Below are 20,263 nucleotides of genomic sequence, written 5' to 3' on the forward strand. Positions count from 1 at the left end.
AACATGCATATTCAGCGTGTGATGACTAATTTGAACGTTCAGCTGTTATGTCTGAGCTTGTGCTTCTTTCACATACATCTGCTGACTAACCTCTGAGGAACAGTGTCTGTGGTTGAAGAAGTACATTGTGAGACCACCAGCAAATATGATGCTCACACTTTGGTTGATTGATTCAGGTCAGTATTTGATTGCTTTACCTACCTCACCCCAGTCCCGCTAAAGACTTGACCATACATTTCCGAATTCATCACTTCCTCTCCACAATTTACAATTAGTGATTTGCAGTGTTCTGTTGTGATGTGTTTTCGGGAAGATCCGACATCTGAGAGTTGAATATCTGCTGTAATGCTTCCTGTTTGAAGCATAAAGGACTTTTTAGAACAAGATTCACATGAATGTTTTTGTGAAATTCATGTTAGTTCATGTTCTGTGTTTGTTTTTCTGACAACAGGGTTGATGACTGGTAGACAGATGATCCACATAGTAGAACCTCAGTACAAGAATGCAACATGTTTGCATCTAGTTTTCCTTTTTGTTTTATTTATTTATGTAATTAATTTCACCAACTCTGTCTAAAATCCACTTTTCCAAAGCTGTTTTAAATGATTTCTAATCCCATATTAAAATCATGTTTAAATTATTAGTAGAGGTTTTATCCTATTTAAGAATATTTGATGATGATATTAAATGTAGGACAATACATTGCAATCCATCCACCCATCCATCCATCCATCCATCCATCCATCCATCCATCCATTCGTCCACCCGTCTATCCATCCAGACGTCCCTCTCCCATCAACGTTTTCCTGCTCCTCCTGGGGAATTCCGAGGTGTTTCCAGGCCAGATGAGATATATAATATCTCATAACACAAAGCTCATGCCCATATGAGGGTCAAAACAAAGATCCACTGGTAAATTAAAAGCTTTGCCTTCTGGCTCAGCTCCCCCCAGCCCTGCTGACCCTCATCCCAACCACTTTGCACTTACCTTAAAAACTGTCCCAGTGCATGCTGAAGGTCCCGGTCTGATGAAGCCAACAGAACCACATCATCTGCAAATAGCAGAGAGGAAAATCTGAGTCCCCAAAACCGAACACACTCCTCCTCCCGGCTGCATCTTGAAATCCTCTCCATGAAAACCACAAACAGGGTAGGCGACAAGGGAAACCTGCTACAATAGATGACCTGTTGCTGTAGCACATCATGCTAACTGACTAGCTAAAAACAAATCTTTGTTAGTTGTGTGCCAGGCAAGACCATTCTAAACTAGCTAAAAATATTATTGCTTCAGGTTGAGCATTCCCATTGTTACTTTTAAACTTTAATGTGTCAAGCTTACAGCATCTGTCTAATCATAACAAACATAGTTGTTCCTCTCTAACCACCATGACTGCTCCCTGAAGCAATTACAGTGGATATGAAAATTAAAACTTGCTGTTTTTCAGGCTAATATACACTGAACCAGTGTTTACCTTTGTTATATAATTGCTTGTGGCATAGTTCTTGTTTTTGCCTTTTTTTGGGGGGGCAGTTATAAGTTACCTTATGAATATTCAGCACAGAAACTTCTACATAAAGGCCTGGTAGAGATACAATATATGTTTGAGTGACAGCCACTAAACACCCCCTCTCCTCCCAAACCTTGTCTTTTCAAATCCCTTCTGGACACCGCCTGGCTGCCTCCAGCATAACAATTTAAATCCCACCTGATAATACCTCTTGTCACACTGACAGCTGTCATCAAGTCAGCCGTGTTCACTGTTTAGTTTGCTTTTCAAATTAGCAAGTGGATGTTCTCACAGTGGTCTTTGTTTTTCCTCTTCTGAAAAAGGAAAAATACACCCTCAGGGAATGCAACCAGGCATGGAGCGAGTTTTGTTCATGTTGCTGAGAATTGACAGGCAGTTTGATTTAACATTTTCTCTGGTTTGCTGCTGCAATTATTGAAGTTGTGAGTGTTTCACTTTGGATTTGTCTGGTAGATACTCATGGTACGTAATCATGTTTGTTGTACACTGTACACGGCACAAACTGCCTCCTGCCATATCTGAATTCATCCAGTACATTATAGACACTATAAAGCTTTCAATCTCATTCTGAAACAAAAATTGTGTGGTGCAGAAAAAGACACAGTTCTCAGAGACAAAGTGTTATTTCTGCGCAGCTGATTTGGAGACGGCTTCATGCATTGTCCACATATGAAGCCAGATTCCCATTTGGCCAAATGTCTGATTTGAAACCAAGCTTTGATATAGGCCAGTAAGACAGGTGATTTTCTGCATTCATATATATTGAATTAATTTCACATGTTAGCATAAGTAGCGGTTGTCATATCAATATCTGTTCGACATAACAATACTTAGTTATAGTATCATACCTCAGCTGCAATGTAAAATAGCTAAACAATCATTACATTAAATTATATCAGCATTATGGCAATGATTTAAGCTTATTGTGGGCCATAAAGCACAGCATAAGTGGAGCCTGTGGGGTAATCAGCTAATGCTCTGAAAGCAACAAACAATAATATTAAATCGGCTGACAGAGCTGGAAGGCTGAGGCGTGCCACTCTGTAATCACTCACATCTGTGATTACCGCCAACCAGGTCTGCACTATTTGTTGTAACAGTAGCTGTGACCTGTGGCTTTGCTTGTTGAGGTGTACAGAGTGGGCAGGTAAAGGCTAAATGGATGTACAGTATGTCACCTTGTCTGGTAATGGCACAGTACATCAGCCACAGCTGAGCATTCTTGAAGTGAGCTGGGTGTGAAGCGGGCTGCGGTGAGGAGCAGACCAGCCTGAATTATTGAGATCCAGCCTGGCTGCTGATCATACCCTCCCTCCTCCCCTGGTAGAGAGATCCTGCTGTGAGGAGATTCAGGTTGAGGTAAACACACCAGGATTTCTCAGTAACACTCATCCCCATCTCCCTCTTCCTCTGCATCTCTTTTTGTTATTCAGTTTCCATAAAAAAAAAGCTATTAAACTATTATATATGTATATGTATCGACAGTTTTTACTTTATTCCAAACACAGGCTTTACCTAGTCAGGTTAAGGTCTAAACTTTTAGCAAAGTAGCAATTCTTCTGCTGTACTTTTATATCCAGCTTCACACATGCATATCTCTACTATAAATCAATGCACAGCCACACACCTACAGTACAGTATGCAGAAAATCACACACTGTGAAGCTCCACTCTCTGTCTCCTTTTATCTGTATTCTTTCCTCCACATCTGAATTGCTCCTGAGCTCAAGCATACAACCTTTTGTTACCCCACAGAACAGCACACCTTCCCTTGCTGGAGAGCTAAGCCTCCAGAATCCATTCAGGTCACCTCTCTGGCCTCTTTCAACATTACAAGCCAAATGAAGAGACTAATAACTCCATGAAAATACACTAATGATCTTTTGCAATTTGGAAGAAATGCTATAGTATTGTGTGTGTCTAGTGGTATATTTACAAACTGTAGAAATGTAAACTATATGTATTTGGAGTTAATTGTGCACCATATATTTTTGGATGTACTTAGACTAGAAAGTCTGTTAGATAAAGTAGCAGGATTTGTGATTCTGGTTCATCTCCCTGGATCAGCTTGGAAAATGTGATTGGGGGCAGATGAGCAACACTTCTCTACAGTATACTAACTCTCTAACACTGTGATCTGGTCACATTTGTTCCAGTGCAGCTTCAGTGGTTGATAAAGCTTTACGCTGATGATATAACATTCTAACAAGGTTCAAGGTTGACTTTTCTTATCCTGTCATAATAGACTTATTGTGCTTGAGGTGACTTCCGTTTTGTATTAGTGTTCATGTGTCACTTACAAAGTACAGAACATAGCTGTTTACAAAGAACTTCAAGGCCTTTACACTAAATTGAAGATGGGCAATATACCATATGTACACAGTAGCCTTTATTCCTCCTACATGAAAGTGCACTTTGTTACATGGTTGCTTTTATGTTTTTGTACACAGACCAGACTGGAGTTCAGTGGACAACAAGCATCAACTCAAAGATTCCCAACTTCTAGTCGAGACACCTTTGGGAGAAACTCCAGTGTGTACAACATCAAATACCTTAATCTCAGGAGACATATGTGTTGTCTTGGTGAAAGTATAGGGTGAAAAATCTGAATCAGCTCAACAGTTGTTCAGCTTGCAAAGCTTCAGCCTCTATAATGGTTAGTTTGTTCACTCTGTCTCCTGAATTTCACATTAAAAACAACTGGTCTGACTCAGAGAGATGTTGTTAACATTAACAGTACCACTAGAACACCCACTGTCTGCAAGTTAAATTGACACTTACACTTTCCAATTATGTTAAATTTTGACACAGCACCACAATTTGCTTTCAGGGGTTTATTGATATTTAGGAGGTTTATTAATTCAGGTAGACTCCATGCCATATTCCCATTAAGAAGTTAAAACTGGAGGGAGGTTTGGCAAGGCTGTTCTGTCTCGCTGCCAACAGACTCTCTCCAAGGGTTTCAGTCTGGAACTGCAGGCAGACACACTCACAGTGTAGAGCCAGTGAAATGAGACTGCTTCGCTGCGTGTGTCTGTGCAAGCAGACTCATGTGCTCAGGCATAATTTTGTGGATTAAAGTAACATTACAACTCAAAATTTTTTAGTGAATTGTCAGTTGTCCATTTAAGTATATTGTCTCAATAATTGCTAAAAGACAAGAATGATTCAATTAACCACATTTGCTGGAGAGAGAAAAAGAGGGGGAAAAAAACCTAATGCTGCCAAATGAAATGCTCTGCTTTCTCTCTCATATTTCCAAAATTTCAATCTGCACCCCATAGCCACAACTACATGGACACCCAAATACTACAGCCATATTTGATTTTTCATATACTGTATGGGGCTATACAAACCTCCATTCCCCTGGAAAGGTTTTTCACAAGATTTTAGAACTGGCTGAAGGCACTTTCTCCCATTCAGCCACAATAGTATTAGTGAGGTTGGGCATCGATGCTTTGCGATGAGACCTGGATCTGTCCAGGCCAGTTAAATTATTCCAAACCAAACCAGAACCATGAAGTCATTACTTTAGGGACCTGGCTTTGTGCACAAGGGGACTGTCATGTTTAAATAGGAAAGGTACCAATACAGACTCAGCCACATTGTTGCAAACACACTATTTTTGAAATTACTGTCTTGGTAAAGTTTTTTTTTTTCTGTTGGCCCTAATCAAAATCTGTGTATCTGTGGATTCCAAATCCAGTCTGATTCAAAATTGTAAAGTTCTAAACATATATTATTGATATGATATGGATAAGTTCTTTATGAGATGAAGTTTAGCTGGGATGATTTGACTCCTGAAAGTGCCATTAAGCAATCCACTAGAGAGAAGAGATGTCACTCTGTTGGAGTGGTGGCAACCACAAAACTCTGTTGTACAGTGGTAGAGTGGAGGCTCTTCCCTCACAGAAGATCTTCTGTTTGACTACAGATACTGGCTGCGGAGAGCGCATTAACCAGATAACAGGAAGGTTCAATGCCGTCTTGTTATCTTCCTCACAGGCTTAACATTAATTAGCGACAGCTGATGTGACCTGTCATCGGTGATGTTTGTCATTTTAACCCATGAAAGTGACAATGTGAGATTGTCTGCATACATACACTAGAGAAAATTTACACGCACACACACGCACACACACACACACACACACACACACACACAGACATTTTTCAAATCCACGCAGTGGGCTCATAATGCCACAGAGATTAGATCTATGAGGAAGTCTGAATTGCAGCCAGCCCTCAGCCCCAGCCCCCCAATATTGTTGAGTCAGAGGAAAGGTGGAAGTTTGATTCTCTGCAGTGGTATGCACTAACTTTATTTTTTTCATCACCGCTTCAGTGACACCTTATTTACGTTGAAATGAAATGCCTGTTTGAGTGGTATTGACATTGTCGATCCCTGTTGCATCATAAAAAGCTGCTGTTATTTGCTTTGCGCTGCACAGTTCCGTGTGTCATGTTTGTAGATTGTGTTTTAGTGTTTAACTGAAACATACAGCCTCTGTTTAACCAAACATTGAACTGTTTTACTTTTCTATGCATCATTTGAACCATAAATTTTTCCCTTTAGCCCCCAGCACTCGCCTTTCCTCTCCCGTTTCCCTGCCACCCCGTTTCCCCGTCAGCACGTTCTCCCTCGCCAGAATCAAAACTAGGCCAGCTGAACAGGGTAGGCACAGAGCAGTTTGCCAGTGTAGTTGAAATGAAAGATAAAGGCTGAAGTCAAACAGGCGGTGGCGAGGCAGAGCATCAACGCCAATTTCCCAGGCTGCATCTGAGAGCTGTCGAGGCGTTTGCTTCCTGCCATGTTTAGTGTGGTGACAAAGCATTTGTAACACCTCCGCCCATGGCTTCCACAACTCTGTCATGTCAGATGAAATCAACTTTTTGGAGAGAAGTAAAAGAGGAGGTGGGAGAGGTGGAAGAGACAGGGAGAGGAACAGAAGTAAGAGAGATCTTTTTCTCCTCAGCAAGTAGGGGGTTGAGACATTGTTGGGGTTGGAAACACAGGTGCTGCACCTTAGTTTCAGCATGAATTGTTACTGTTGTCAGTCACAGGCAGAAAAGTCCAGTCTCAACTTGGGGTGATTGGATGTGTGGGAGGTACAGAGGAGAGAACAGGAAGTCAAGCGTAAGAATAAATCACCATCTTGACTGGGGAAACAATGATCCTGTAAGTGTGCCTGAGTGCCTGAGTTACACAGTTTATATTTACTGACCTGGATGAAACCAGCTGAGGAGCATCCTTAATGATAGATGATTGAAAACAAATTGAAACAAACCAGGGATCTCATTTATCAAAGGATGTGTAAAATAAGTCATCGATGTGTGCTAGAGCTGAGAAACCTGGATCACCAGAATGAAAATTGTTCTTTTTTTTTGTTGTTGTTTTTATTTTTATTTTTTGACACTGACTCTTTCACAAGTGGCTTGTCTTCAAAAGTTAAATCAAGTTAAATAATAAAAAGCATACTAATTCGTAATTACATTAATTACAGTTGAATGTCATCAACAGACCCTCTATATTTCCCATATGGAGCCATAGGTGCACAGTGATGTGTTACTAGAAAAATAATAGACAAAATAAACAGAACATAAGTTGAGAGAAATGATAACAATGTTTTCCAAATAAAGATAGAAATACAAATTATTATAGTTTACAATTTATTTTTCATGTTAACATGGCTGGAGTAGCACTGGGGGTTGTGTTGTTTGTAATTTAGGAGCTGGTTTACCTGTGATCACACCTGTGTAAAACCAGGGCTTTGTTGGTATGCATCTTCAGGAGTGTGTCATGTGTGCCCACAGTCTCAACAAAAGCCCACAAAATTGCACATATGAAAGATGAAAGAGGCCCCATGTCCCTCTGCCTTTACGAAACTCTGGCTTTCATTCAATAGCATGTGATTACAATAATGAACAACTCCAACTATGGTTGCACCCATTCTTCATGGCCTGAATTGAAAATGTGTGCATGGCCCTGGATATCACATTGTGCCGTGCATATTCGTTTTAGTTCTCAAGACAAACACATGTGGCTGCCTCAAATAAACTTCTCCTCTTTTCAGTGTTTATAATTAAAACTAAACCTGGCAGAAAGATGGAAACCGTTTTTTAATGAGCAAACCTTCCTTACAATTTGAAATGTGAGGTGAAATCTCAGTGTGATTGCACAAATTCAGTTTCGATTGCACACATCTCTGTAGGAGTTCATAAATAGTCAGGCACCAAAATAGGACATGGGAACCTGCAGTCAGCACTGTTCTCTTTCATTTTACAAAAACCTAATTCTAACACTTCTACCAACTGGGAAAGGTATGTCCAGGGGATACCACTTAATTCTGTGTCCCAGATCATAATGAACATTGTAAGAAAAACAATGGTAGCAGTTATTGAATCTATAGTTTAAAAGCTGGAAAAAAGCCCTAAGTGTTGGTGATGACAGCATATTTCCAGGACAGCTCATTTATTTCATGTTTCTGTTGATTTTAGTCCTCTGAGCTCTGAAACAGTGAACATCCGTTTCACCAATGTCAGTGAAAAAAAAAAAAAAAAATACTTGAATTGGTTTTGTTCTACTGTCTGTAAGGATAGTGGATCTAGATCATGTAACTTAGTTCAACTTCCCGTCTGTATGGTGGCCAATCAGAGCAGCAGCTCATTAGCAGATAAGCTCCTCATATGAAGAACTGTAGATGAAAAGGGTCCAGGAAAGAAAATCTAAACTATGAAGTATATCAGTGGAGTTTTTACAAAAAAAAAAATCTTTCAACATTCAACAGAATTTTCTTTTTTTTTTTCTTCATAAAAACTAAAAATCCAGTTTATTTAATCTTAAGCCCAATGAACTTCCATTACAGACAATTTAAACCGACCAGTGCTGTTCTCACCTGAATTTTCCCACTGTTGTAGAGATACTGTTTTGTTGGTGGAGTTCAAATACAAATCCTGCTACGTTATTTCATCACTTGAGATACATGGCTTCAGCTAAACATGAACATACTTTGCTATAGGGAGTATAAAGGCAGTTAAAATGGCAGTTAAAAGTGTGTCCTCTGCCCCTTTCAGGTAGTAGCACTGTGTGAAATGAAGTGAGCCGAAAACCTTCCACATAGTAGTACATTAAATATAGCTTACCGGAACATGAACACCTTTGGGTATGAATATGCATATTGACATTTATGTGAACACTTTATGGTACAGTAGGTATTATATTTTATTTTCTTCTAAGTGTGAAAGAAGAGGTTCTCCTCGTTCTAGCGCAAGATTGTTTGCAGTATCACGTTATTTCAGCTATTTTAAGCCTGTTATTTTATTTCTGTTGGCTACTTAATGAGCACAGCCTGTGTGCAGAGATCACAAGATCAACCACTGCATCTAATCCTGCTTTAAAGTGTGTTGCAGCCGGAAACTGGTGTGTTTCTGCAGTTTTTGGTGCCAGAAATGTACACAACCAATTGTACAGTCCACATACACACACACACACACACACACACGCACTGCTCTGTGTGGTCTCATTAGTTTGAATCTCTTGGTTTAATTAATCACTAACAGAGTGCTTAATTCATCTGTAATTTCAGCAGAGTGGAGTTGATTATTGTAGTATTTCCCTCTGGCCCTGTTAAAGTTTTTTGATTTCCTTTTTTTCTTTTACCCCCCACATCCCCATCCCTCACTTCTCTCTCATTTTGTATAATGGCGGCTCATCAAGAGCTCCAAGACAATCAGCTGGCAGAGCACCCTTGACTCCCTTCTGAGGGTTATCATTACGATGGCGGCGGATGCTTGAAGTTATTGTTGTGGAATCAAGTGGATCCACTTGTGTTTCTTCGTTGCTGGCTGCAGACTGTTAGAATCAATTACTGTAGCTTTTATTTTCTGGACCGGTGCCTTTTTTTAGCCTGACAGGTTATGAAGAGAAGTGCGACATGTTTTCAGAGAATCTGTGTATCAAGGGTATCCTCTTGCATCGCTGCTGGTGGTACTTCAGAGTTCCTTTAACTAAGTTTTAATGATATATGATGGTGGAGAATTACATTCAGTATTTGATTTGTTATTCATGGGATTTTTGATTGCGTCCTTTGTCTGGTGACTGTTCACGAGTGTTTTTTATAGCTTTAATCTGAAGAAAGAATTTGGAATGTTACAGTGATGTCATTTAAAAAAAGCAAAACTTTGAAGTGGTAACTGCAAGGGGACAAAATGATTTTCTATGGTTACAACACAACTGCTGATGATACTGGGTTATTAAGCCTTTTTTAAGGAGAAAAGTCAGCTATTGGCCAGGTTTCATTCATTTTTGTAAATATACTAAGCTGTCAAGGATCATAGGAATAGTGCCAAGTCAATTCCTGTGTGTGCCTCTGTGTGTGTGTTTGTCCTTATTTAAATTCAGTCTTCTGTGTGACTTGCCTTTAAGATGAATTTGTGTGTGTGTGTGTGTGTGTGTGTGTGTGTGTGTGTGTGTGTGTGTCTGTGTGCGCGCGCCCCCACTTCGCCTGTCAGTGTGTTTGAGTGTCGTGATCCTGTGAGCTCGGTGAGAGGAAAAGGCCCGCGCTCTTTTTCCCAGGAGTCGTCTGCCAATCATTTCTCAGATTCAGTGGTAAGAAAAAAAATGTCGGGCAGGAAAGGAGACAGAGGAAGAAGAATAAAGGGAAAAAGAAAAAGAAGAGAGTCTCCCTGTAGAATGACTAAATAGACCTTCAGTGATCTGACAGAGAGACCTGGAGCTGAATCCCAAATATGCTCTGCACAGTTAAATATCCACAGTGGGAATGCCGCGCTTTACCACACTATTGATTTTAATCATCTCTTAAAAGCTCTGACTTTTAAAAAATAAATAAAATAAGACACCCTAAAGACGGGAGTGAGGAAAATAGAAATTCTAAGGATCCAGAAGATGACAATCAGTTGTTTTATTTTTTTATTTTTTTGGTGTTTTTACATCTCCACCACCCTCAGCTCCCTCTCCTCATCCTGCAGACCCTTTTGAGATAATTAAAGGGTGCTATATTTAACCCCTGCTCTGGCCACTGCTGACCGAGCCACAGAAGTGCTCATTAACGGAAATAGATTCTCCATGTACTCACGGCGGTCCGTAGAGCCACTAATGAGGGGTGAAGCTTGATGACAGGGGCTTGATTGAAAAGGATTCACTCTGAGTAAAATGTGATGGCCCTTAAATGAGTGTGAGAGCTTTCAGAGCAAAAAACATGATGGACACTATGCTACTATGCTTATTCTTCAGTGGCAACAGCCCGGATGAGAGGTGATTTCTCCTGATCGCGTTTATTTTCTTGACTCCTAATTTTCCAGGGTTTGTGAGTAACAATCCGTTTCTCAACATTTCCAAATCTGAGCTTAAAAACTGTAGTAATCTATGCAGAAACTCAAACCTCTCTATTGGCCCTTAAAGTATAACATTCAAAAGGCCTGGAATGTCTCAAAGTCACCAAACCTGAGTATGTAATCTACAGTTTTAAACCTGTACTGATTAATTTTAATGTAATGATTAGGATTCATCATCTGGGCGCCATGCATGTCTGTATAAGATTTCATGGCATTTCATTCAGTAGGTGTGGATATATTTTAGCCTAGACCAGTTGGCAACACTGTCACCCATATAGTGCCATAGATAAAGAGAAATAAAGGTTGAAAATAAAAATAGAAATGACTGAATGATTCACCAATTTTTATTTAATGTGATGAAACAGTTTGTGGTGTAACTGCCCCATTGTTCATGCTCAATTTCATCAAGCACATGAAAGATTAAAACTAATGCAGTCCGATGCCCCGAAATGAATCCATTCAATTCAGTTCAGTTCAGTTTTAACTGAAGGATATTATATTAATAGGTGTGTAATGCACAACTTTTTAACAGCAACACAAACTCCAGGACAGATTTTGTTGTGGCATTCTTGTATTACCCTGCCTTAGTTTCAGCTAGGAGTACTACAGCTTAGTGTAAATGGTGCACAAAAAATAAGTTTATTTTTAACATTGCAGTTTTGTGTGTTTTAAGAATTTCAAATGTCTTTGCTGTAGCAGTTGAATTTGACTCTTGAAGACCACAACACACTCAGAAATTAGGCTTTTTGAAGTGTAACGTATGGTCAGTACCACGCTTTGCTTTGCCGTACTAACGATAATTGACATCCTTGCCCATTGCTGTAGCTCAGATATTTCTTTGTGTTTTAGAATTTTTCCCCACTGGCAGCAGGAAAGCAAATGATCTTGCACTAATTTGTATGGTAGCATTGTTGTTGCAGGAGATCGAGGTTTTGTATCCATGGGGAAGAAGCTGGGGCAGCGCCCAGCACTGGGGTTAGCCTCTTAACTTGGTCAAGGTGACACTGATCCATGTCTCTCTGGAGGGCTTCAAAACAGGACATGTTGCATTATTATACCATTAAAAATACCAGTGGATGGAGAGACTGTGACAGGGAAAGGAATGGCATTGGGGGATGGAGTGGCAAAGAGTGTGTGATGTAGCCTCTGCTTCACCTCCTGAGGGATTTCTCAGCTAAGATAAGGAGTGATCACGGCTACAGGCTAGTCTTGGTCTTAATGTACAGTGAAAAATGTCTAAGTCTTCATGTTATCTGACAGGACAGTTTGATTGAGAGATGTAGCATCGCGGCAGCCAGCAGATCGATTAGGCTCTGGTGTATTGACTCACTGTAGAAATCACGTCTTAATAAAAGATAGATGATACTTGCCTTGAAAATGGTTGAAAATAACAGTGATCCATTTCTGAGTTGGTAGCAGCCATATGAAAAAATATTTTTTTATTTGAAACTTCACAGAACCAAATATACTGTATAACTGCAAGATGAGCAGTTACATTTTCACAGTCATAGTTTTATTTTACAAGTATAATGCATGATTTTATATGCTATTGACCAGTTACAGACAGCACTGAGCAAAAATAATTTTTAACGTTTCTGTTTAAGTTGCTCGTAAATTAATAATGTTTCTTTATAGATTGGAATAGAGGATTAGGCTTTTATTTGCAGTACAAACTTTTTCTCCTTCCATTTTAATTTTAACTGCCACCACCACTTTTTTTATACTTATATATTCCTCACAGATAATTATTGTTATTACGGATATTCTGTTTTAAGACACCATAGTCTAAATCAGTGGTTACCAACCAGGAACACTTCTAGGCTATGTGTGTTTGTGTGTGTGTGTGTGTGTGTGTGTATCCACATACTGGGTCAGCTGTAACAACTGAACACATACCCTACATTGAGAGTGTGTTGAAATAGTTATTAAGTGAGCAGAGAGATCTAAACAGTTACTAAATGGGTAAATGGTTAAAACAGTCTGTTAAAAGTAATAGAAAAAAAAATTGACTTAGCTAAATCATAATTGATAAACAGTTGAAACTAAAAAAAAAAAAAAAAAAACTATATGCTTTCTAGACAAAAATGCAGTGACCTGTACATTTTGTGCTGCATAAATAAGTTTCCTTAACTTAGTGTTGGCTGTGCCTAAGTACTACTCTGCACCATTAACCTGTCACATTAACTGCCTGCGTTGAAGTTATACTTACAGCCATCAAACCTCTTTGGCTGGAGCCCTGTGTGCTTGCCTTGCTCTCACAAATATACCATCTCTTAAACAGGGGATATCGTTCTGTCCTCCAAACCATATAGCAGTGGCACCCAGTGGGGCTTGCACTGCCACATAAAAGATAATGGAATATGAAATAGTTTTTATATCCTCTGAATGAGCAGAAGCTACGTGCTGAAGGCATTCCCTGCTATTGTTTTAGTGCTCATGAATCTTCTAAATCGTCGCCACTGATCCCGATGAACGCAACACGAGGACATTTACACATCGTCTCGTCTCATAACCTCTCCTCAGGCGACTGGACGGCCCGCACTGTGGTGCTTAAGGTGGTCAAATGCTGCAGCTCACTGCTTCAGATCACTATTGGATTTCCCCCTGTGGTGCAACAAAACAGCATATTACATGTGTTGGTCTCTTTGAGCTGTGAGGCCACGGTCCACTTCAAGTTGATGTGTAACCGGTTGTTTGTGGGGGGGCAGCAAATGTCATGCTGAGACTAACTTTGTAGTTTCAACTATAACTTCCTTATTATTTTTCCTCATTTGTTATTGTATGTGAGTATATTTAGTGTGACACTATTAGAGGAGCTGGTAGATTTGGTTACAGCTTGACAGAGCCAGGCTAGCAGTTCCCCCTGTTTCCAGTGTTTATGCTAAGCTAAGCAGCTGCTGGCTCCAGCAATTACGACTTCAAACTTTCATCTCTGTTAAAAAGTCTAATGCCTTCTTCAGCCTATTTCTTTATTCCAGTAATTATCAAATCATATCTTCTGCTGTAAGCAGGTTGAACTTGATGTAATTGTAAAGAATTAGCTTTGTCATAATGCTATATTACAGTAAAGTCTATGAAAATATATGCTAAACAATGCCTGATCTCAGACACAACTGGCAAGAGAACCTGGTGTGTGTGAAGGTGTGTGTGTGTGTGTGATTTCAGGGCTCTTTTTGCCTTGTTGACCATGGTCCCGGCTGGTCGACCTCCGGCTGACCCTGAGCCATTTGAAAATGTGATTGTAATCCATGTGAGGATTTGGCCTGGGTGTCTATTACCACTGTAATCTGTCTCACTGGCATCCAATATTCATCCCACGTCCAGGTTAAGCCCCTCTCTCTGTCTGCTCCACCCATCACCATGGGAGAGAGAGGGAGAGGGGATCCACTGAAGGTGTTGGCATGACTGGAGAGAGCAAGAGAGAGAGAGAGAGAGAGAGAGAGAGAGAGAGAGGTTTTGAAATTGAGAGAGCACTGCTTCAATCAAGCTGCTGGGTCGGGGTGAAGAAATCTATCGTGGAACACAAGGTCTCATTAATGCAGCAGGGATAGCTTTAACCCCCACCTCCATCTTACACACAAACACAGACATATTCACGCGCACACACACACCTTACTGAATAAAGAGAGGTGAAAACATGGAAGAGAAACGGATAGATGTAAGAAAAGAGATGATGCATTTCTGGGGAGAAGCTGGGAGAAATTCTGCTCTGTTGATGCAATGAAATCTTCACATAGAAAAAAGGAGTTTTCTTTGGAATAATTATAACCAAAAATAAACATTTACAACTTTTTACTGGAAGGAATTCTGGGTGTTTTATTCTTGGCTAGGCTATGTTTTATATGCTCCCTTCCTATTTTGTGCCTTAAAAAGCATAAATAAAACAAATCACCTGTAGACCACTTCTCTCAGGAGGCTGGGATCTTGTCACTCACATGATGTGTAGTGTTCTTGGCATAGTATCTAGATCACTGCAAAATGTGATAAGAGAAGCTTAGTAGTTTGGCATTTATTTTCTAACACTATAGGCACAATACCTGTCTTAAATATGTCAGCATTGCCATTATGCAAATCAGAAATTAATTTCATCTCAAGAAGTTTCTTAAATCAAAAGGTGTAAATAGGTGGCAGAGAATCCTCATAAACAAATTCTCCTAACAACAATGCAAAGTCAATGCTTGAACTGACAACTGACTTTATATTGAGACATAGACACTATGTACAATATGGGATTGGGCTCAGCATCATGTCTTATTTCAAATAACTTTATTGTATAATATCTACAGAAACTTTATTATTGACTGTTCCTGACTATTTGTACTGTTCACCAACGCAAGAGGAATCATTTAGCATCTTAGTGACATTGTGAGCAGAATTATTCTTGTTCAATGACAGATGGGTACAGAAGTTGATTCTCAACTTTTACTTTTTGCAATATAGATGATGGAGGATCTGCACAGCAGTTGTATTGTAAAGTACATTCTGTGTATTTCTATTTGTGACAGGTATTGAAGCTCCAGATCTCATGGTAATACTTTTTAATACATGTTCAATCCTCTTGTTTTACATTCACAGATTAAAACATTACGGTGGAATGGGGCAGTATTGATTTTGGATACCTCATCCAAAATGCACAGCAAGTTTTTCAGTAAGGATGTCTGTTGAGTGATAGGAAATACCTAAAACCTCCTTTTTCAACTTAAAAACATGATAAAATCACATGTGTATTTATTTCTTTTCATTGTCCTCTCTTATCATGTTTGAAATAAAACGTTTTTGTGGGATAACAAAAATAAAGACCAGGAAGAGAAGAGGGTAGAAAGGTAAAAAGGGAAATAGATGGAGGTTGGACTCAATCGCTATCTGGGTTACAAGTCCAAGACATCTGTCACACAAACAGATCAGTTTGATTGGTGGGAGCCCATCAATCTAGATGGCTTGTCGGCAGTTAGTAAATTTATATTCCCCCAAGTCCCATCCTCCATCAGCGGTTATGGTGTGGCCTGGCCAAGGCTGTCAGCCACCGCAGTCATATCTTATTTTAAAACCTCGACACAGTCATGACATCAGTAACTTACCTGCTCTACACCTCTTTTGTATATGTACAGTATACCTTTATCTATTTTTCATGTACACCAACAGTGATCTCTGTATTTGTATCAAGAGGAAGACGTTTTTTGTTAGGTTGAAGGTCGAAACACACTGTTTCAGATGAAACACCTCAGTAAGAAAGCACATGTAACCAGATAGAAAAAGAATTGATGTAGCATGATAGGGTTTAAGTTATTCACATATTTAAGTCAATTGATAATCATAAAAATGTGAGAATTTGCACAAAAGTAAGTTCCTGCTTTTCTAATGGATAACTAGAGAAGGCACAGTAAAGGAGGATATTTTTAATTGATCATTGCTCATTAAAACATGGAAGTTACACTGGCACAAATATTTCACAACTAAGAAATGCAGCCAAAATAAAGCCTTGATTTATACATGTTTGAAAGTGTGGTGCGTCAGGCAAATTATCACACTTCCCCGTGACCTAAAGACTACAAATAATGCTGGTCTGTTGAGTGCAGCTGAATGGAATTAGTCAAATTCATTATCCCCTATGTTGCTGCATTGTTGATTTTTTTTCCTCTGGTAAAATTAGCCTGAACAGTTTGACAATAATGGGGACAACGCCAAAGGAATTTAGAGCAGCTTCCCGATGATTTGTGAAATCCACCAACAAACACATACATGTTGGTACACATGAACACCCACCTGCACACACACATGCACTCTTGCTCTATCTCCCTGCATCACAATGCTAATAATCGGATTAAGCCGGTGTGTTGAGGGTGGGTCAGCGGCATTTCTATTAGCGCCAGTTTTATAGAGCCTTGGCAGTGCCCTACAGTAAAACACAGAAATCTTAGTTTCATGAGGCCGAACACTCAGCATTTTATCTCTTTTCTCTTCTCCAGGCTGAATGGCGAGGTTCTTCATAGAGGCAGTATTTTGTCATTAGGCGAGAAGCGGAGGAGACAGTAATGAAAGGTTTTTAACCTCTGTGTTCGGGGGGGAGCGCTGGACAACTGGCCAAGGCTGCAAGGTGCTGCACGCAGCAGATTTTCAGCAGCTCGGCTACAGGGATCAATAGGGATACATCTTTGTCTGATTACAGAGATGTACTGGTGAGCACAGCAGTTTGTGTGTGAGTGTGTGTTTACAGTCTGACGTTTTGGGGCTGTCTGTTTCAAACTCACACAGCTCACTGTGGCCTGATGGTGGAATAAGTGCATTTCCTATTTATAAGCTGTGTTGGAACACAACTCATCACTCTTACTGTACCAAAGTTGGAGGTACTTGTACTTTATTTGAGTCTTCCAATTTACTACAATTATTAAATTGTTAAAGATTACCTTCCCCAACACTGTAAAAGCGTAAGTGCTCATGACAAGAATGAGCCTTAGTATTAGTTTTTCTACTGCAGTTCAGTTTGTATGTCACAATAAAAAAATACAGTGTAATTAACAGTAATTAACAGGGCAAGAAAAAAGAAACAAATCTACACCTGTGCTCCAAGCTCAGCCTTCAACTATCACTGAATTCACTGAACAGTTTTAGGTCTCCCTCAATGAATGTACATTGCTAACAAGCCACAGTGACAAAGTCAGCCATCCTGCATGCCAAGTGTGTTTTTTAGAGAGTGTCCACACCCCTAAGCAGGCATAACTGTCGCATATGAGTTATTACACATCTGTGTGTGGATACACAGTGCGCCAGATGCTGCAGTTAATGGCACACCTAACCTCCCACCATGAGCTGGTGTACTAAAACCCAAGTGGAATTTTCCACTGCCTTCTTCCTCTTCCGTCTCACCGCTGTCCAGTGCTGGGAGAAGCCTGTAGGGGATGGTCCAGACAGGATATTAATGGGGCCCTCCAACCGTCAGAAGGCCTGACAGAGCCCTGTTTCATTGTCACCTTGCCTTGGAGGACGAGGAAAAACTTGCAAAGCTTATTAGCCGAATGGAGCAGTTTCTACCGCTAACTTACTCCATCTCTGCCTCAGCGCTTCATTAGACTGTCTTACATCAGAAGGCCGCTCCTTTCCGTGTTTCCTCACCACCACTTACACACACACGCACATATGCGCACACACAGGGTGACATCTCCCACCTAATCAAGTAGTGGATTATCTTGTCCTGATAAATTGGAGCTTGTAGCACTTGAAAGGTCCTCTTGGAGGAGTGCCCCCTCCCCCTGACAGCTAGATCGAGCCCACAGGGAGCAGGGAGAGAACATCGCTTGGTAATGATTTGTGGTAAATCGGACAAATGTTTTTGGAAAGACCCCTTTCAAGCAAGGGGATGATGAAAACCACAAGTCAAGTTTAGCTCTATGAGCTCTTCATGAATGAAGTTATCTTGGAAATGATTAAGTGGTGCAAAAGATTTAGATTAAGTCAGGTGCACAACCTGCTTTAAATAGTGAATGTGATCAATGTTACTGAATCAAGTTGGCTAAAAAAATAATTAAAAAAACAGCGAGCCCAGATATTTGCAGACATTTGTAGATCCAGCAAGCTCACTCTGCAAATATACAACTGCAAAGACACAATTTATCAGTTTGAATCAGTTTGTACGGTACATTTAGAAAGTTTTGTGTCCCTTTTAGCCAGTTCACACAAAGGCATTTGTCATCAGGGGAAATAAAATGTTTTTAATTCAGACCAGGAATGAGATTAGATGAGATGATTTTGTAGTGGCAATCTGAAATAATCCATATTCATATATAGATACAGACTACTACCCATGTATGCAGATGCACCCTCACTGAGGTGAAGCTTTTCCTTCATGCAAGGTTTAGGGCTTCACAAATCCCTAAATTACTCTCATAATATGGAATATGAGAGATATGATAAGAAAATGACCTAATTGATCTTACTGCTCGCCATGACTAACAACTTTTCCTTTCCATCTCTTCCTCTTTCTTTTTTCTGTCTTTGCTGTCTCTGTCTATTGTAGGAGAACCCTTACATGTGTAATAATGAATGTGATGCCAGCACTGAGGAGCTTGCCCACCCTCCAGAGCTCATGTTTGACACTGAGGGCCGTAACCCCACGACCTTCTGGCAATCCACATCCTGGAAGAAGTACCCAAAGGCCCTCCTGGTCAACATCACGCTTTCTTGGAACAAGACCATTGAGCTGACCGACGACATCGTCCTCACTTTCGAATCAGGCCGGCCTGAACAAATGGTCCTGGAAAAGTCACTGGATTATGGACGAACCTGGCAGCCCTACCAGTTCTATGCCACTGACTGCCTGGACGCCTTCACCATGGAGCCCAAGACGGTGCAGGACCTGACCCAGCATACCCTGCTGGACATCATCTGCACTGAGGACTACTCACGAGGTTATGTGTGGAAGTATGATAAAACTGTACGCTTTGAGATCAAGGACCGCTTTGCGCTGTTTGCTGGGCCCCGGCTCCACAACATGGCCTCGCTTTATGGCCAATTGGACACGACCAAGAATCTGAGGGACTTCTTTACCATCACAGACCTGAGAATCCGCCTGCTCCGGCCTGCCACAGGAGCTACGATGGTGGATGAGAACAACCTGTCCAGATACTTCTATGCCATTTCTGACATCAAAGTGCAGGGCAGGTAAGATCTGAATTCATCAGTACACGTCATGTGTCGGACTCAAGGCTGGATTACCAACTGGGTAAAGTGGGCAACTGTGCATGTCAATTGGTTTTGGCAGTTTTATTAATGGCAAATTTGTAAGAGAATTTGCACCAATCAATTAAAGTGAGGTCATCAGGGGCCCAACAAGAGATTTTTGACCCGTGTGTGCCCTAACAGGTTAATCCAGCCATGGGTGGACTAATTCTCTAAAGGATTTAGGATAGATAATGTAATGATGATTCTATAGGCTGATACCTCAGCGTTTTTTCTGTGGTTTTACTACAGTGACAGTGCAGCTATCAGTACTGAAGAAAAATGCGTTTACCATTACCACTCTTTCCAATTAGGCAGCGGATCCATAATGATGTGCAGAGTTCACCAGTTGTCAGCATGTCTTAATTAACCAAGCTCCTTCCAGTTTGCAGAAGCACTATACTTTGGACGCCACGTTCACTCAGCTGTTTGTTAGCCTGTGGAAGACGTTAGAGGTAGCATTTCAGCCGTCAGGTCACTGCACGTTATAATTACTGTTTCATTTGCAGAATCCACACAGGGTCATATAACATGCAAACAAGACGCCATTATACTGTTAGAGGAAAGGCCGACAAAAGCTTCCCCCGCTTCTTGACGCTACTACAAGAGTCACTGGGGCATACACTTAAGTGGATCTGTTTTACACTGTGTGGTTTTTCAATTTAACAG

The 20,263-nt window shown here is 40.4% G+C and overlaps 1 protein-coding gene across 8 annotated transcripts in view; it reads left to right on the top strand.

Annotated features, from left to right (window-relative positions):
* ntng1a (netrin g1a) overlaps nt 1-20,263 on the top strand; it is a 104,321-nt gene that overhangs the window by 29,453 nt on the left and 54,605 nt on the right. For all 8 annotated transcript variants that reach the window (XM_056364816.1, XM_056364820.1, XM_056364821.1 and 5 more), the window contains exon 3: nt 18,894-19,537. In XM_056364816.1, the coding sequence (XP_056220791.1) occupies nt 18,894-19,537 (644 nt within the window). The remainder of the gene's footprint in view (nt 1-18,893; nt 19,538-20,263) is intronic.

Source organism: Seriola aureovittata, chromosome 20 (genome assembly GCF_021018895.1).
Source record: "Seriola aureovittata isolate HTS-2021-v1 ecotype China chromosome 20, ASM2101889v1, whole genome shotgun sequence".
Lineage (NCBI taxonomy): Eukaryota > Metazoa > Chordata > Actinopteri > Carangiformes > Carangidae > Seriola > Seriola aureovittata.